We start from the raw sequence: 19396 nt of genomic DNA on the forward strand, positions 1-19396 counted from the left end.
TGCTCAGGTCGCTTCCGACCCTAGAAACTATGAAACTATGTACAATTAAAACAAAATTCTCATGAAGATGTATGGAAAAAAATTAGAGCTTTGCTTTTCATGCTTTCAGTTTCTGTTATTTCGAATGATGTTCCTGTTGTTTTGTCTTGCATATAATTTTGGCACCCCCCCCCCTGCAAATTTTGGCGCCCAAAGCAACCCCCTAGTTTGCGTAATGGTTGGAGCAGCCCTGCCTGCGAGGAGAACATAGGCATGGATTAACGGTAATTTGAAGTATTCATGTGTGTCATTCTGGGGCTGAGTTCATTCATATAAAAATAATGTGCCAAAATGTATATTAGGTAAGAGCACTTTGGTCCAACTTTGGTGATCCCTGCAGAATGGGAGGGATGGAAGAAATATCAACAGGTCTCCCTCTTAGCAGCAAATGGTATATATAGACCAAACTGGAATTAAAAAATTAATGCAAAAGCAGCAAGAGTGTAAATACCACCTCGAAGGCCACACCACCATGGAAGTCTGACTTTCCCTTTGATCAGAATAGAAGAAGCGTTGCTACCATTGTGATTTCTAACCTCAGTTACCATGGGGTAAATCTGGAATCATGTCATAGACTTCAGTAGTATTACTGTATTAACAGACACCAGATTTTACTTCCACAGAGCCAATGCACTTGTCCCCTTAAATGGATGTGAATCGGGAGTTGAAATCATTGGGGCTTTGCCAGTTTTGTATGGGGCTAAGTGAGAGGCCATTCAAATTGATCCCTTAGCTGCTTAAATGGGACCGAGGTGGATTTCAGCTGCCCACATCCCAAACAGCAATTCAAAATGGCTCTGGACCAGCAGCCAGAAATCTCATTAAGTACCTGAATTCCTTAGTCCTTGAATTCATTCATCCATTCTGGCCTGCAAAGTTCCCTAGGCATCAGTGCCAGGGCTTCTGTGCCTGCCTAAACTCTTTGGGAATTCAAATTGCTGCTGAGAGGCATTGAAGCTTTGTCTGGGTCCTTGGAGAGGCCTCTACTGGTAGATGCCCAAAAGGTTTCCTTCACATTAACAGCACTGAATTCAGCAGAAAGACAGTGAAGGAAGGAGTGCCCAATAGCCTAGTGGTTAACAGACTTGCCCAGGAAATGGGACACCGGGGGTTTAGGCCTTCTTCACCTTGAGATGCTTTGAACCCACTTCTTCCACTTTGTAAGAGAGGGACATAACCACTAGGCTAGAAAATTGGTGAGCTGAGCATATTCTCCACCCTTCCTATGGAAGCTGGGCCACTGGAAAGCCAAAAAGACAAGAGCCCTGGGGCCAGAAAGAGGGCAAGGAAGAGCACCCAAGTGGTTATGGCAGTCTTCTGGAAGGGAGAGGGAGTTTGGTTACCACCACCTAGTGTCTACCTTTGGACACCATTAGGGAGGTTATCTGCAGTTCAGAGACTAGGCAATGTGAATTGCAAGTGAATGGAGATGTCCAATGGGCAGCATCTATACAGTGCCACTACACTTGAGAGGGGCAGGAGGGCAGGTACAATGGTACTTAGCCTTTCTAGAGTTAGTTAGCTATTTCTACTTTTTTCTGTATCACCATTTGGAAGTGCCTACTGCTCCCTCTTCTCTATGCAGAACTGCCAAATCGCTCTTAGACACCTCCACCATCTCTTTGCTATCTGTACGGAGATCCTAAATGTCTAATCCTACTCAAGCAGGAAACCTACTACTTGGCCATGGCAGCACTTGCATGGTGGCACTTCAGGAACCCCTTTGAACATAGGCAACTGGTAGGGAGGGCCTGTGGCCCCCCCCTGACAGGGCGGTCCCCACTGGCGTGGTCTGCAGGTGCTCACCAGCCCCGTCCCCACCTCTTATTCTACTGGTGGCATCTGTGGGTGCTCACCAGTCCTGTCCCAGCCGCCAATGCTGCCAGTGGTGTCCATGGGTGCTTGCCAGAACTGTCCCCACTGCCGCCGCCGGCTCCTGCGGGTGTCCCCCCACACTCAGGAGGCACCAGCTGCCCATGCCTTTGAACCCTGGCCCTACGGCTTTTACATTTCAATTCTTTTCCTTTCTGTCTGTTTTTTCCCTGCTCTGTAATTCCTGAGACGTTTTCAGACTCTCACTGGCTTCTCCCTGAGCCCCAGAACAATGCTTGCTGATTTTGAAAAAGTAGCCAGTGAGTGGCTCAGCTAGAATCAACCTAAACATGCTGCATATTAATCAGCTTCTCTAACAAAAAGACAACACAGGTTTTCCCTCCTGCGAGATAGTTTCCCCTAAAACAAGGACTGCATAGAGTCCCAAGAGAAATTACATGCATTTTAAACCAAAGCTACAATCATAATCATGGCGCAACAGGGGTGTCTAGTTTGTTTGGCATGGAAATCAGTGATTTAATTTGTTTTAATGTCAAAATAGAACAATGGGTCACACAATCCTCAATGGAAAGAGGGGTTTTTAGTAGGAGGGGAAAATGTGACAGATGCCCAGGCCAAGCACTTCTAGTCTTTAGGGAAGTTAACATCAGATTTTCAGAGATGCTCAGTGCCTGCACAGCTCCCTCACTGAAATGAGGGAGCAGTGTTTAAGATGTTATCATATCTACTTCGGCACCTCAAGAGGCGGCCGGCTGTACATACTCAGGTTTGCCCCTAGACTAAGCACTGAACTAGCAACAAAGAAGAGAACGGAAACCAGTCCCTGTCCCCACCCTGCTCCCGTTTCTTGTCCGCCTTTTGTTTTAATGATAAATGCAAACAGGAGACCACGGACAGTGGTACCTACCCGTTGTCGTCAAAATGAAGGCGCAGCACAGCCCAGACAGTGACACAAATTGTAGGCGTGCCTGCAAAAGACAAGGCGGAGTGATTGCTATGCGGTTATTCGTTTCTGCTTTAATTTACACATCCATCACCGATCCCTTCAAATGCAGACATTTTCTCTTCTGAGGTTTCATGCCCTAAGGTTTACAGCCATCTATGACTTGCAGGACAGATCTAGCCCCTGGAGTCATTGGATCTGGCTTTCTGCATGCATTGGCAGGGACTTCTCCCATGTTGCATCGGGGAGAAGATGTGGCCGCGGGGGCTTCCCTCAAGGCACAGTGGGAAGCAGCAGGTGACAGGCCCTAGCAGCCACCCACCTCTGACCTGAGCTGGGTTATTCTGGCCCACAGCCTGAAAAGGCTGGCAACTCCTGGCTACTAGGAAAATTAATGCAACTATTAATACAGCAAGACACTAGAGTTTACAATCGAATTGCTACCAAGAGGAAGCCAGGACTCTTCATGCTGCAAGCAATTATCTTGAGAAGAATTTCAATTCCAAATCGAAAGATGGTAAGTTGACCCCAGGGAGATTGCATGGATGGAAATGGCAACAAAAAGGGCTCTGCATTATTGTAGAGTGATGTTAGACTCAGCAATATGGAGAGCTCACCCTTCACTGAACAGGAGACCTTCGGGAAATTGAGGCACTCCCTTTAGTTGAAGCAGTGCTTTGGTACTGCAATCGTTACACAGCTGTACTTGGCATGGCTTAATGAAAGGGACCAGGCTTTTCTGTGGGGCAAATAAGATGAACCCAACCTAGAGCTGTCCAAATAACTAATTTGCAAGTTCCTATAAGAACCAAAAAGTCAGGGAAAAATGTTAACTTAGGGCAAGCAAAAATGACATTTTTTTTCAGTGATCTGCTAAAAAACTAAACACAACAACCAAACAAAGAAAACCCTATATGATTGTGAGCAAAACATTTTATTTTCTGATTTTTTTGAACCCTTTCCAATATTTGGATGAAATTTATATGAACTAAAAATCTTTAATTTTTACATTTCATTTAAAAAGCATGGGAAAGAAACAGACTTTATTTTTTGGATTCTTTTTCTGGCTGAAATAATTCAGTGAGGATGCACACATATTTTTGGTCAGCTTAAACCTGCATTTTTTTTGGCAAGGAAAACAGCTGAGTGACAAGATTTGCCAACCTCTAATCCATCACTGCTAGAAAGATAGAAGACATGGAGGGGAAAAAAGATGTAGATTACCCTTGGGTGTAGCAGCGAGTAAGACTGTCACAAGTTGACAGCAGCAATTATATTTCATATATTTTGCAAAATTGTGTTGGTGCCACATTAATTAATTGGTAGAATTAATTTGCTCAGGTGAGTCACTATCAAACCTTACACTGCAGCTGTTACAAAAGAAAATATCCTTTCAATAACCTTTTCAGATGAGTGAAACTCTGCTCTTTAAAACAGGAGGAAAAACAGATATTTTAAACAGAAAAATTTTCAATAGAAAATGAAATTAAATAGGAACAAAAATAAATGTTCCAGAGAGAAACAGAGGGGAAATAAAGCATACTGAATGTCAATCTATTTTTAATATTCTCTGTCATACTTAGGAAAGACCAAGGTCTTTGTGTGCTTAATAGACGTTCAAAAAAACAAAAGGCATATTTGATGTGGCTGTAAGCTTAAGAATATCTAACGGGTATGATGACAATCTTTAACTTGCAATGAAGCAGATAAGGAGTAACTCTAATAAAAAGGCAGTGGTATTACAGTGATGAAAAAGAAGCAGGAGGTTAGAATCAAATGCAAACACAACTCAAACAGCACTTGTCCTGGGTGCGAGGCTGTTTGGATAAGAGTGTAGGGCCCTCTGCAATAAAGGTACACACACATGCAGGCATATATGTACACACACACTCCTTTGCTATAAATCAAAAATGGTTCAGAAAAGTTAGGTTATTTTCTATAACCCTTTGTAACTGTATATGAACTGCCAGTTCTGGGTGAGATCAAACAGGATAAAACTATTGTTAAAAAAAAGCTATCCTCGCAGCTCTGATCAGTCACAGGAGTTACAAGGTATGTCATAAGGACATGAGATCTCCCCTAAAAGGATCAGCTCAGTTTTGCATATGTAAGGGCATAGCCCAGGTAAGCATGCACATTTATCATTTTAATTAATTATATGCTAAATGCTGACAATGCATCAGCTTAGACAGAAGAAAAGACCCAAGTCCTGCAGACTACTGAGCTATCTTTGCAAATCCCCAAGCACTCAACTCCTTCACAGGCTGCTCTCAGCACCTGGAAGTATAGAAACTGCATACAGGCTTTTCTTAGTGAAACAAAATACTGAAGCCATACCCCAACTTGAATGCTTCCTGGCAGATCTGAATATGCTCAGCATGAACTGAAATAAATAGGAATTGTGAGACTTTTCCATCTCAGGATATAACTTAACTCATAGGTTATTCCCTGCTAATCATGAATGCTGTGGATATGAACTATTCTGTTATATTTATAAGTAGACTAGATACAACAAATTAATATTTAACTACAAAAATATTCACTTCAGACAGGAAACTCTCTTACGACTATGGGATCAACTGGTTTCAAACGTCGTTCTTTAATGACATGGATTGGAAAGGCCTTTGTCAGTGTAGATGTAAGCTTTCTTGTGTTTCTTTCATGTTTAGCAATGTATGCAGATGCACCTACGAAAATGAAAATCATGTACATGAAACAGGCAAAGACCCAAGTTTCAATGACATCTACTGGGATCTGCAGAACCTCACTGGCTGCATCCCCAAAGCCGGAACATGTGTTTTCCCGGGGACAAACAACAGCGGCACCTTGTCCCTGGGGAATGCCCATGCCAAGCACGCTCCAGCTCTTACCCTGGGTGGGGTAGGGGAGACCGGGGCCAGCAAGCGTGCTGGTCCCAGAAGCCTTACCTGGGGTCCTGGGAGCCTCAGGGAGCTGCAGCTGCAGCGCTCCTGCAGTGGGGAGCCTGGCTGGCAGCTGGAGTGTGGCTCCGGCTGGCCAGGCTTCGGTTTTGGGCGGCATATGTTGCAGCCATGTGTCTTGCCCCATTTTTTGGTGTGTGTTTTGTTGGCCTAGGGATCTCCTGGGGTCAAGAAAGCCCCACCGTGCTGCAAAGCAGCAGCACGGGGAGCACCTGCATGTGCTGCATTGCATGTGGCTGGGGTTTGAATTACACTCCAACTCTTCAGGGGAGTCTGTGGAGGTGGCAGCCAGAAGGAGCCGCCACCTGAACTGCTGGGAGGCTCCAAATAAGTTCTTCTCTCATGGTTCAGAAGCTGTACAGCCTAGCATTGAAGGGCATGTGTAGATGAAACCGGGGCCCTAAATTAAAGCGGTGGATTAAAAAAATCACCGCTTTAATTCAGGGCTGATTAAACCCCTGTGTCATGCACACACCTTACCTGCCCCTCTGGCAGGGAGGGAAGGGCGAGCTGCCAGTGGGTGGAGCGGTCCCTGGGCTGCGGGGAGGGGCTGGTGCTTCCCTCCATATCAGTGGCACCCCTCACCCCTTCCCCCAGGCAGCACCCACCCGCAGACAGCCAGCTTGGGCGGTCCCAGGGGACACCACAGCCACGGAGGGAAGCACCAGGCCTCCGCGCACCTCAGGCAGGAAGGCAGGCTCTAGGTGGGGGGAAAAAAAAGATCGGGCTCTTCGCTTTTCTTGGGTGGAGCTGCTTTCCCGGGCTGCTGCCAGGCTGCCTGCACGGGCTTCCTGCAGAGCCCCTGAGCTGCATGGAGTCCAGTGCTTTGCTCCACGGCCATCGGGGCAACAAACTAAAACTCCTTGCAGGAGTTTTTTTCGTTTGCTGTGCCCCAAGTCATTGCCTTCGTCCTTGTCTTCATCCTTGTTTATCCTTCTTCGTCCTCATTTCTCTTCCCATTTTTCACCATTTCCAGCATTTAATATTCACAGTAGGAATTTCTCATAACTGTGGTCCGTTATGAACTCCTAGGCACTAACATAACGCAAATAACAAGAATGGGAGCCATTCACATTTATTAAGATTTCATTGTTGCATTTTTTAAAATTACAAGGCATTACTTTTATTTCCAGTCTGTCTTGAAGCTAAATTTCATTTAACAGAAGTCCGATACTGAGCTTAACCTTGAGAGTCTATGTTTTAAACCTCATACATGCACTTTCAATGAAAGTTCTCTTTTTTTGGCCTGCCATCTGGGCTCATTAGTTAAAATGTCAAACACATACCATTTGCATGAAGAAACAACAGGAATAAATCTAGCTCTGAAAGTTTAACATCTACATAACTGCATAAGTTATCATCATGGGGTCCTACTCTCTAAAGAACATCATTTTCCCTCACCAATATAACCAGTTCCTGTTTACCTATCCATTGCTTGATTTTCATTTATTCTGAGCAGCTCTCACTTGGACATGTTTTCAGTGTTTTCAGCCTAGCTGTCATCTGCGAGCAACAAATGAAACCACAGGGAATAGCCCAGAGTTGGTATTTCTGATTTGTTTAATCAGAAAACTTCCTCTGACATTAAGAATTCTTCTTGCAAAGTGAAATGCTCCAAGGGGGACCATGAGTTTGCTGGTCCTGCTTTCAATTCATGTCTGGCTAGACCAGGAGACAATAACCCACTTAATCTATAATAGTAGTGCTGAAATTTGCAATCCCAGTGGGAGAAACCCTATTGTTTTCTACATTGCTTAGTCCATATAAAATGGAGACGTTGGGCTGTTTTGTTTATTAGATAAAAATCTTGCTGGTGTCCAAAAACAGCCATCTTGATTTGCTCAAAAAAAGGAGGAGGATCCCTGGGGCATTCTCCAGAACATCATATACCAGGCCAATGAGCAATACAGATGAGCTCAAAAGGCAGTCCCGTCTATTCCAACTTCTGCAAAGCAAGATTATTACCATGCAAGGACTTTCTCTCATCCTTGCAAGGACTTTCTGAAAGGATGGATTTGCTCCTCTCAGGATGCATGGCCCCCTGACACATGGAAAACAAAGACATGCTAGGGATTGGAGCAGATAACTTGAAATACTATGGGGAGAACTCTTATTTCAACAGTAGAAAACCTAAGTACAGCCTGCAACCATCTTTAATTTATCCAAGTCAAGTGTAAGAGCAGTTTGATTGCCCCCTTTGAGCATCTATGTGCCCCCATTATAGGAATAGGGAGGTGTCTGCCTGTCTCCAGAGGGAGACCCTATTTCTATACCAGGGCACTTGTGCACCCAGTGGAGTAATACAATCACTCCTGCATTTTCGGTGGGTAACTCCGAGTTGGTCACAAGCTGCACTTCAGTCGTCCGTTAGGTGAAGTGGGATTCTGCCCTGCATGGGCTCTTCTTTGATTATGCTCAGCTTCTCTTCTCAGTCAGTTCCTTAGTTCAAGCAACCCTTTCACAAGGTGCTAGAGGAATAAGCAAACCCACCCATAACAATTTTTACCTACCCCAGCCAATGATGGTGTACCAGTAGAAATATCTCCTTTCTGGGAAAAAAGTCTCCACCAGCAAGGTGAAAAGATACAGTCCCTCGATGAACAGCCAGAAATAATTAGACATGACACAATAGTGGAAAAAGACCATCACCGCCTTGCACTCCACCTGCGGGAAACAAACACAAATAACATTGCTTCATTCGTGCTTCACTGAGGGTTGACAATTGGATGCACAGCTGTGTCTTGAAATACTCCAATGAAAACTAAAACAATCTTTTCTTTTATAATAATCAAATCTAAAACAATCATGAAAAAGCTTAAAGATTGCAGCTCTAAAAGCAGAGAGAGCACATTTTAGCAGTTGTGAGATGTTTTGAGAAAGTCTCCAGATAGCACAAGAGCCTCTACCGCTTGTCGGGGGGTGGGGGATGGGGGCGGGTCAACAATGGCTGCTAACTGGTAGACCGCGATTCCCCGAGCCTTAAGTTCAGACAAGAAAAAAAAAACAAAGTTCTGTATAAGGAAGTCTAAGGAAGAAGTTTAAACAGAATTGAGAGTGTGCAAGGCCCTGAGGTTGCAAGGAGGATGTATCCTGCTGTGCAAAATTCAGAATTTCACTTCTTGGCAATTTATCGGAGCTGTCACTCACTGTCAGAGACTGAAAAGTGAGGATAATGGTAAAGTGATTTACTAGACAAAGGCATGCCAGCTTTTATTAATATATGGAGGGAACAAAAAATGTAGACAAAGCTTCAGACCCATTTGGACAAGCACTGAGAGAGTGCTGAACCCTCTACAGATGCCCTGAATAGGGCATACTTGTCTTTCCAATGTCACATCCCAAGGTGATGCCATAAGCAGTGCCACATTGTTCACCTGCAAAGTTATTCCCGTGCCATAGTACTATGGAATAACCCAACAAACTAGAAGCTCATTTCTGCGACCCGGCAGGGAAGGAGAGATCCAGTGGCTTCTCTTCCATCCAGTGGACAGGTCCTCAGGTGGTATACATCGGGAAAAGTACAGTCACTTCAAGAGAGTTATGCCAACTGAAGACCTGGCCCCCAGAATGGTAATTTGAACTATTTCTGATTCCCAGACATCTCAAACCAGTAAGCCAAAGTATTAAGTTTGAACACTGATACAGATATGGATAAAAGTGGAAAAAAAATGTGTCCCAAACTTAAGCTCTGAAGGCTACTTACATCAAACTACTTTTTGGTGAGGGCAGTCTATCCCTTCTGTTGACTGGCTATTTGTTCCAACCCCTTTCCATTCACTTCCTTAACAATCACTTCAGTTCAGGCTCGTTTCACTACCCTTCATGTTTCCTTTATCCTTCATTCCTGCCTCTCTCCATTTCCCCATAGCTCTCATAGATTTCTAGGGTTGGAAGGGACCTATTAGATCAATGAGTCCGACCCCCTGCTCTGGGCAGGGAAGAGCACTGGGGTCAAGTAACTCCTGCCAGGTGCTTGTCTAATCTCCTTTTGAACACCTCCAAGGTAGGGGAAAGCACCACCTCCCTTGGAAGCCCGTTCCATATTTTGCAATAGGTTAAACTGTTTAAACCAGGAGGGACCAACCTTTTCGGTGGGCACATCCCCAGTTCACTCTGAACACTCCTTGAGCACCACCTTGAGACCCTCTGCTTCCTGTCCTGTTGCTCTGCTTTTTGTTCCCTGCCCTGCTCTTCCCCCTCCTCCCTGCCGGCCCTGCCACCTGGTGCTCTGCTTCCCGCCCCATCCACTCTTTCCCTCAATCTCCTCCCTTCTTTTGCAGTGGCTCCCTGTCTGCCTTCTTTAGGTATATCCACACTGGCTCTATGGTGCTATTAGAAGACTGCAGCTGAAAAACAAGCCCACCCACTCCAAACCCAAACAGTGGTAGCAAAGACCTTCTGGGCATGCCAGCTACTGATACTCTAAAGCATGGTGGAGATGAAAAATATTGTTTTCTTCCCAGGTCTGTGGCACAGACTCATAGGAAAGTAGGTTGGAAAGGACCTTAAGAGGTCATCTAGTCAAGGCCTGTTGAAGCCTTTATCAAACCTCCCCGAGTCTTCTCTTCTCCAGACTAAACAGTCCTAGTTCGATCAACTTTTTTATCAAAAGTCATGTTTCCCAGGCCTCTAATACTTTCAGTTCCTCTCTGGTGGACTTTTTCTCAATCTATTGACTTTGTTCTTGAAAAGAAAGATGTGGAAGAGAGGCAAGGGTGGGGGGCGAGGATTGCTTTTTTTGGTGAGAACAGTGTGGAGTCGCGTACACGTAACTTCTCTTTACTCCATCCCAGCCTATCACGTCTGCGCACGCAGTATGGCCGTGAGAACAAATGTGACCAAACACTGTTCAGTAAACACAAAAAGACAAGATGTGATGTTAATAACAACTCTACCATGATCAAACCACCACCACTTCTGTCACTCTGCTTGAAGTCAGATCCCTTTCTTTCCACTATATTGTCTCTCGTTGCCTAAGAACTCAGAGAAATGGATATAAAACATAGATAAAACCTAGGACTTTAGGACCCCCAGCTAAAGAGGTCACTAAAGTCCTATGTTTTATCTATGTTTTATATATGTTTTATCTATTCAGATCATAAGCTCTTTCTGATACAGAACTCAAATATTCCTTACCATGAATTTATACAGAACTGAAAACAAAGGGCTGAAATCTCAGGCCAGGATACTACAAACATCCAATAAACTTCATCTTTTTTTATGGGGAAAAAAAATATATAGCAAGAAAAAAACTGCTGCTGCCTTTTTTCACTTACAGTAGAGATAAAACAGTGGCTGTTATCTTGTTCAGCATACAGAACCCCATCTTTAATGAAGACTGATATTGCTCGCAGAATAAATGAGACAAAGAGATTCATGTGGATAAAGTTGCGGGTACAGTGAAGCTTCCTAGAAAGAAAAGATAGAAAGAAAAAATATATATGTTTTCTTTCCTGATATTAAAACACTCCTGACTGTGCCTTCTAATAGCTGCAATAACAGTAATGTCTAGGAAAACAGGAGTCAGTGCAACAGTGATCCCAACCAATCCAACAACTTTGAAAATGACTCCTTACTTAGGTAACTGAGGATTACGTGGGCAATTTTTATACCTATTAAGCTCTTGGGCCAAATATCACATGGGAATGAATTCCATTGGCTAAAATAGATATATTTCTTCTCTGCATAAGACTTTTCAATGCATTTTTTCTAATATTTATACAGCTTTTCTACCCAATAGGGCTGTGCCAAGCAGCACTGTTTCATTTCAACTTCCGTTTCACCATTTCGCTGGGACAGTGTTTCGTTTCGACTTTCGTTTAGTTTCGAAGCACCGTTCTGTTTCTTTTTGTTGCAACTGTTTCGCCTATAGGCTATAATGGGGAAGCACGAAACTGCCTATAACTTTGTCATTTGGGGGAGTTTTAATGAAAACAGCAGGCACGGTAGCCCCTGCTGAGGCCATGAAGCCTGCCAAGTTTCAAGGAGATAGGGGTAGGTGTTTCTGGGAAGCTGCACCTTGAGCTGGTGAGAAGCAAAACTGGTGGCGTGTGTGACTGTGTGTGTGTGCGTGTGTTAAGGTGCAATGAGGTGAAAACAGCAGGCGTGGTAGCCTCGTCTGAGGCCATGAAGCCTGCCAGGCATCAAGGAGATAGGTGCAGGGGTTAGCGAGGTTCAGTGCTTGTTTGAATTTGCAAACCTTTTTTCACAGTCGAGCCTATGAACTGCACTTCATCAGCCTCCTAGGTACAGAAACTCACGGACTCACTATAGACAGTGGTATTCTGGCACGCTGTGACCTGACGGACATCTGGCTCCCCAGGTACCTCTGCACTTTTACCTGTGCTGCTACATCCCCCTTCCCCCCTACCCCAACCTGTCCCTCACCCTCTGATGCCTCCATTTCCATTTTCAATGACTGGCATTGCATGCCAGCCTCTGGCTGCTTTACTATTCCAGGAACAGCACACATCCACCAACTGCAGGTGCTTCCTCAGCCTGACAAAGGGGTTTTCAGGCCAAAAGCTGGCATCCCAGGCAGCTAAGCTGAGCTCACCTGGAGCCTCACAACTCCACTGCAACCAGCAAGCCTCAGGCCTGTCAAAGGTGTGACGGGTCTGGGCTTTCCCCACCCAGGACTGTGTGTGTGCATGTGGTGGCTGAAGATTATGATGCCTCCTACCCACCTTTCACCAGGAGGATCCTTGGTCCTGGCATTTCCTGGGGCTGCTGCACCACCGACAGTTCCACCAGGCCTCCCAACCCTGGCACAGTGCAGTTTTAGTGGTCATGCCCAGGACCTGGGGTCTCCTCCTTCCCCATAGCCCCAGCCCATACCTCCAAGTTCATCCTGGCACCGGAGCTCAGCAGGGACATGTTCTTCCCCTGCTGGCTGGTGATGTAGTGAGTGCCCCCTCCAGCTCTGAGCTGGGCATTAAATGGTTTTGAAAAGATGAAAAAAGGAAATAGGTGCAGATGGATTGAGGAGGGTGGCGTTCACTCCATCTGTACCTGGAGTGTGGGGAACCCCAACAGCAGGAGGTTCACCTTCAAGAACACCAGCTGCTCCACCAAACCAGGATCCAAGCAGGTGCAGTGGGGTGTCACTACATCCCCAGCAATGCTGAACACCCTCTCGTTTGGCACACTGGTCGGTGGACAGGACAGGTGCTCGCAGGCAACCATGGCCAAATCTGGCCACATCTGGCTGTGACTTGCCCAGTAGACCAAAGGGTTGCACAGCAGCGGCTCCATGTCCTCAGTGAGATAGGCAGCCACCAAGACCTGAGCACTACTTGCCCGATGGTGCCTCTGGACCCGACCATGGAAGCCATGCCCTTGGCCCACGTTGGCAACACCTGTGGTGGAGGAGGAGACTGGCTGGTGGATGGTGTGCTGGGATGGGACAGTGGATCCTTCTCTTCCACATCCCCCTGCCTCTGCTGTTCCGCCTCCCTGATGCTCTTCACTAGCACCTCTGCCCACTGATCCAGGGTTTTGCTGCTGCATACACTGACGCTGCCCTTCACCCTCAGGTCATACTTTGTGGCCAGCATGTGAACCATACTGAACTGCAAGGGATCAAGCCAGTTCCTGATGCCCTTCTCCTCACCAGTGCCTGCATGTCTGGTGACAGCAACCTGCCCCAGCCAGGAACATTGATCCCCTGGAACTTCTCTGTTTGGTTCTCCAGTTCCCTCACTAGGGAGATCACCTGGCTAAGGAAGGCATCGGCAGCACTGAGGCTCTTGGTGGCCTCGAGGAAAGGCATATTGCCCCCTTGATGCTCCGGTGGAAGTAGCCTGCCACTTTCCCGCATTTTGAAATGAGCTTACTGGTGGTGCTGGCGCCATCGCCAGAAGCCCTGTCCCCTTCCTAAGCATCCCTGACTACGAGGTGGAACTTCCCTGTGCCACACAGTGGATGCCAACAAAGTTGGCATCATGGACCGCCTCGATCATATTGACCCCATTGATTTCATGTCCTGTCTTTGCCTTGGTGTGCTGGAAAATCTGTCTCTTCTTCTGTAATGTTATCTATCCAATTTATGTAATATATGTAGATAAGATAATTGATTGTATGTGTATTTATGTAATGTATGTATGTTTGTATGTATGTATTTAAGTAATAAATAAAATATCAATATATAAATGTATGCATGTGTTTTCTTATATAAATTCTATATTATAATATGCAATGTAATTATGCTGTGCTTCCCTGCACAGTAAATGGCATGCACACTGTGAGAGAAAGCACAGATTTGAAAAGAATCAAAATAGATTAAACAAAAAGAGGATTTTGGAGGAGGAATAAATTGAAAGGGACTAATCAATGAATATAATAATAAAATAAAAGGGTATAAAAAGAAAGCAAAAGGTATTACTGAATACCACTTGCTAGGCAAGCAAGTAGGAAATGAATGGTAGCCCTTGTTGTCTAATGCTGCTGAGCTTCCAGAAGACAGCTCAAGGCAGAAAGCAGCTCAGTTCAAACAAAGCTGCTTTTTATGCTGTTTTTCAATGCTTCCCCCAGAGCACTGGGACTGGAAGGGACCTCATGGAAGGATCACAGTCACTGGCCAGCTACACAGTCAGTATGAGAGCAGTCCTTCCGCCCCCTTCCCCCTCTGTCACCTTACTTTCTGTTTCCCTTCAAGCAAGCCCAGCTTCAGCTCTGAAACTCAAAACATTTTGAAACTTTCAAAATGTTTCAGCTGCCCTTGCTTTGTTTCGAGGCTGTTCCAAAGCCCTTAGTTTCATTTTTATACATCTGTGCTGGCCCCAGCAGCCTTACCTGAGGTCCTGGGGGCCAGGGATGCTGCAGTCGTGGCACTCCTGCATCTGGGAGCTTGGCCGGCAGCCAGAGCATCGCTGTGGGGGGCCAGTGTCCAGTTTTGGGTGGCATGTGAGCTGCCTCACTTTTTTCCACATGAGTATTTCTGAGCCCGGTATCTCCCAGAATCAAACTCCTCCCCCCACCCCACCATGCTACAAGATATCAGTGCAGGAAGGGCCTGAATGGGTGGTGTGTGGCACAGTAGATGGTAGACGGGTCTGCGGTGTCACATACTGCATGGCTGCACTCATCTGGACGCAGCCTGATTCTAAAACAAGCACATCATCCTGCACATCCTCCTATTTTTGTCACTGCTTAGATAAAAGATTGGAGGGGGGGGGGGGGGGGATGGGCCTTGGTCTCTTTTCCTATGCCTACAAACAGATCACCACTCATTCACAGGAACTCACCTGAAACGACATAGGACAACCATCGCCATGGTGAGGGAAACAAGGGAAGTGCTATATCCAACTGTGTACAGGGCCTTCACAGACAGGTAGTAGTAGTCCTTGAGAAGAAAACACCATGTAGTCACAAACATCACCTTCACCTCTTGGGCCAGGATCTGGCTGACTTAACTCACAGGATTAACTCCAGTCATGCCAGACTTCAGTGCCATAAACAGGTTTTGGTTCTTACAGTGATTGCTAAAGTTTCCCTTTATGTTTTGCTATGTATTGTCACTGCCTGTGGTACAACCTGCGCTGGCACTGCATTACAGAACCGACTGTTAGGGTAAGGGTTGAACTCTTATCATTGCATTGACTACTCCATATCTATCCCAAAGTCACAAAGGATTATGTTAAGGGCAGACTGAGTGTGTCTACACGTGCATTTATGGCAGCTTAAATTTACTGAGCAGTAAGTTACTGTGCAGGAAGCAGAAATAGGCTGGCATCCATACGTGCAGATGACCTCGAACTAAATTTAGTCCCAGGTCAGAGCAGCCTGTCATGTGCCCCTGTGGCCACCAGTGGGAGCTCCAGCCCCTGGCCACATGACTGCCAGGTCTTGGGACTAATTTTAGTCTCAAATTGAAGCCAGAGCTGGCTGCCAGCACTTTGGACTAACTTTCATCCCAAATTGAAGCCAGGAGAGGTGGCCAGCCAGGAGTCCTGGGGTGGTGCTCAGGCTAGCTCCCCAGTGGCTGGCCAGACCCAGAAGGGAGGACTCCTGGGTTACTGTGCAGTAATGCGTCTATACATGCATTATTGTGCAGTAACTAGTCGGGCATAAATCTGATACCTGCATGATGCATGTATCAAATTTACACTCAAGTCAGTGTAAGTTGCCATATTTACTGCACAGTATGGGCATGTACATCTAGACATGCACCCGTATGGTGCAGTAATTTCAGTTATTGCACAGTAGATGCACATGTGTAGACATACCCACTATGAACTCCTTGCTTAATTGGTGAGGATTCATTAGTGCATATAAGAACTATATGCTATATGAGTTATAAGCTTACAGAAAAACCCACAGTGTAACAGAATATAAGGAAAACCTCACATGCTACTGTTTTGAGCTTGCATGTATATAAGTGAATTATTTCACTTGGATCACCATTCATTGGCTACAGACTGGACTCACAGCAAACACAGGCATGCTATGTCATTAACTTGTGTTTAGCATTAAGTTGTTTCCTACCTGGTTTATAGGGTCGGTGAAATTCTCATCAAAGCAGGCATCGTAGTAATGAGGGAAGGGTTCAGACCAACCATCTTCTGTGCAATTTCTGCTGATGTCCCCTATATTAAGTATCATAGCAAAGTTACAGAGTATGATGTTGTCAAATCCAACCAAAGAACATGCCTTCCTTGGAGCGTTGCCATATGATAGGTGGCTTGGGTGTTGCAATTTATGCTCTAACTAGTTCAGAAGGCTGAAATTATGGGAATGTTGTAAACAGAGACTCTGTTGCCAGTGACAATAACTGGGATACTCATTTCCATACACGGTTATTCAGGATGCTCTACCAGCTCATGGCTTTTTTGAGAGCTTATGTCCAAGCTCTCTGACCTGTCTGAAAAGCTTGAGGCCTGTTGGTGAATGCATCACGTTCTTGTTGGAGCCAAACCTGGGCAATGCTTTTGTTTTATTGAGCCGTTACAGTTACTTCTGCTCTGACTGTACCTGTTTGACTGTTTTGCTTTTGCATTTGCACTCAGCGGTTAGTTTTAGAGCCACTTTGTTAAGGAGCACCTGGTGTAAATGGCACTGACCTTATTTTTGATCATGTCTTCATCCCTAAATGGAGCCGAACGTGTGTGTAATCATTCCACTCTCTTAGGAGTCCTGTGCTACTTTGAGAATTTCTAGAATTCGTAATTTCACAACAGTTCGGAGTTTTCCAGAGAAACTTCCCACAAATCAAAGAATCAGGATTTTTTTACTTCCTTCCAGTAATTACTGTTAAGGTAGTAAATAAGAATTATAATGATATCCTTGTCAGACTGTAGTAGTCACCAACTGATATATAAATGTTCCTCATATTGCTCCAGGTAACACACTACTAAGTGTGTTCTTGCAATAATTAGAATTGATCAGAAACATAATATCCAGTTGGCAGGAAAAGAAGCTTGTTTTTTCTTTTTGGAATAGGATTTAAACAATAAAAAACATAATTTTCCTTACCTAGAGGAGACTGGACTTTGGCTTCCAACAGGTCAAAATCACCTACTAAACCAGAGATATGGTCCTTCCCAGTCCCAGTATCCATGGAAATCAGTCAACAGATGCCAACTGATTTCTATGGTCTTGGAATAAGGCCCAAACTTGATTTTACCTTTGAGAAAGGGTGTAATTGTAAATATGGATTCACCTGATAGCTTCTACGATAGACACACCTACGCTGAAGTTACATACACAGCGAGAATAAAACGGAGTTAAGGTTGACAGTGTATCTCAGCATTGTAAAATAGACAACATTAGAGGGATACTGCAATAATCCCCAAAATAAAGGACTGGCAAGCCAAGAAATTCTGAGCTAAGATAAAATGTAAAAGAAATATGAAGGCATAAAATCCAACGATTACATCACCCAAACAACCTTAACTCCCGCCTGGTGGGATACAATACAATGCCACAGGGTTTTGAATAAAGCACTTTAAATGATGTATTCACAGATTACTTTTAAGTGCTTTGTAGTTATAGTAGATATTATTGCTTATAATAATAGCTAGTATCTCACTTAGATTTTAGTGTGACATTGTAGCATGTATTCCAGCATCCCAGAGAGAGATAAGCTATAGGCGAAGAGATATAAAAAAGGAGGAGACAACAGAGCTGTTTCTCACCTGTGTGTGTTTGCCCCATGTTATCGACTTCCCAACCTGAAGAAAAGAAATACATAACATAGATGTCTATTTTAACTTACCAAGTGATTTTTTTCCCCCCTACATCCAGGAAACATAAGCGACAGACATTAGAAAGAAATTTCCAGGTACCTAATCAAAACAATATTTGCAAGGGAGGCAATGCAGAGGGGAAAGAAATACAGAGATATTTGTAATACTGCTCAGTAGCTCTGTGTGCTGTTCTGTTCCCAGAAGGGGATGGTAAATAAGGGAGACAAAGCTGGGACTCAAAATGTGTGGACACCTACCCCTTGCTTTATATGCAACTAATTTCCTCAGTAAGAAGGCCCTTGCTAGAGGCAACCCGTGCTAGAGGCACATCTGCACAGGGAAGGTACCCCAAGGTAAATCAGCACGCAATTTGGCTCTTCAGCCTAAGCTCCCCTTGTGGGCATTCCCAGCATGCAATAAGTGCAACATGGACTACTCCAGCTAGAAAAGTACCTCATACTGACTGCCCACCGTGAGCGGCATCAAGACGAGTTAGTACAGAACTGGTAGTGCACCAGAAATACACACCCGGGTTTAAGTTCTTCAGTGATTTCTCCATCTGAGTAGGCCCAGAGGTAACAACATGCAGCTTGTGGATTCGTGTTTGATATTATGAACTCTCTGTAAATGGTTAAACTCTAGGGATCGTTCTCCTTGTATTCTAACCATGAGGGGCTACACTGCCACCTGAAGATCCAGCTGCTTGCAAAAATCTTTCAGTTCAGTTCATTTTCTAGCAGGCAGGACAGCAACCGACTCCACTAAGGTTTTGTGAGGGTCTTTCAGACACTGGGATAGATGAAAGCCAGGATACCTACTGATGGGGGTTATACATGGGGGTATGTATACAACATTCACATGCATATGTATAGACAATGAGAGAAAGGACTCCTAACTACTCAGCTTCCTTAATGATGTAGTGCTAAGGTTTGGAGCCTGGAATCCATGCCAAAGGGCACACATGACATGCAGATGAGACAGACAGGCAAACTGACCAATCACAGCAATTCCCAAAAGTCTGTGGATACATCAGCGGTCATAGTTATATTGGTCTATAGGCAGAAGGAATCGGAAGTCTTGGCACAGGTGATATCTTTTATTAGGCCAACTGGATATTTGCAAACCAATTCTTTATTTGCAAGCTTTCGGGCACACGCACCCTCCTTCAGGCACAGGAGAACGCAATTTTACAATCTTGTCAAGTATCCAGGTTGTAGCCGTATTGGTCTAAAGCAGTGGTTCTCAAACTTATATTTTCCACTTGAAAATTGCTGAGGGTCTCAGTGGACCACTTAAACTTTTTTTGTTGTTGTTCTACAAATCAAAGCACATAACTCGCATTTTAATATCAGTAGCCTTACCTTTCTAATGCAATGGACGTGCCTGTTTTTTTTTTCTGGGAAGTCAGGTGTAATGTTTGTCAGCTTCAGCCTTAGACCACCTTTCTGCGGACCACC

General features: G+C 44.9%; 1 protein-coding gene across 4 annotated transcripts in view; it reads right to left on the minus strand.

The window, feature by feature from the left end:
• ADCYAP1R1 (ADCYAP receptor type I) overlaps positions 1-19396 on the minus strand; it is a 273151-nt gene that overhangs the window by 39337 nt on the left and 214418 nt on the right. For all 4 annotated transcript variants that reach the window (XM_019508076.1, XM_019508075.1, XM_019508074.1 and 1 more), the window contains exons 5-10: positions 17889-17924; positions 16240-16340; positions 15000-15097; positions 11031-11163; positions 8265-8418; positions 2780-2840 (exon numbers count right to left, since the gene is read on the minus strand). In XM_019508076.1, coding sequence (XP_019363621.1) covers positions 2780-2840; positions 8265-8418; positions 11031-11163; positions 15000-15097; positions 16240-16340; positions 17889-17924 — 583 coding nt within the window. The remainder of the gene's footprint in view (positions 1-2779; positions 2841-8264; positions 8419-11030; positions 11164-14999; positions 15098-16239; positions 16341-17888; positions 17925-19396) is intronic.

Source organism: Gavialis gangeticus, unplaced genomic scaffold (assembly GCF_001723915.1).
Source record: "Gavialis gangeticus isolate Ggan-Ray unplaced genomic scaffold, GavGan_comp1, whole genome shotgun sequence".
Taxonomy (NCBI): Eukaryota; Metazoa; Chordata; order Crocodylia; family Gavialidae; genus Gavialis; species Gavialis gangeticus.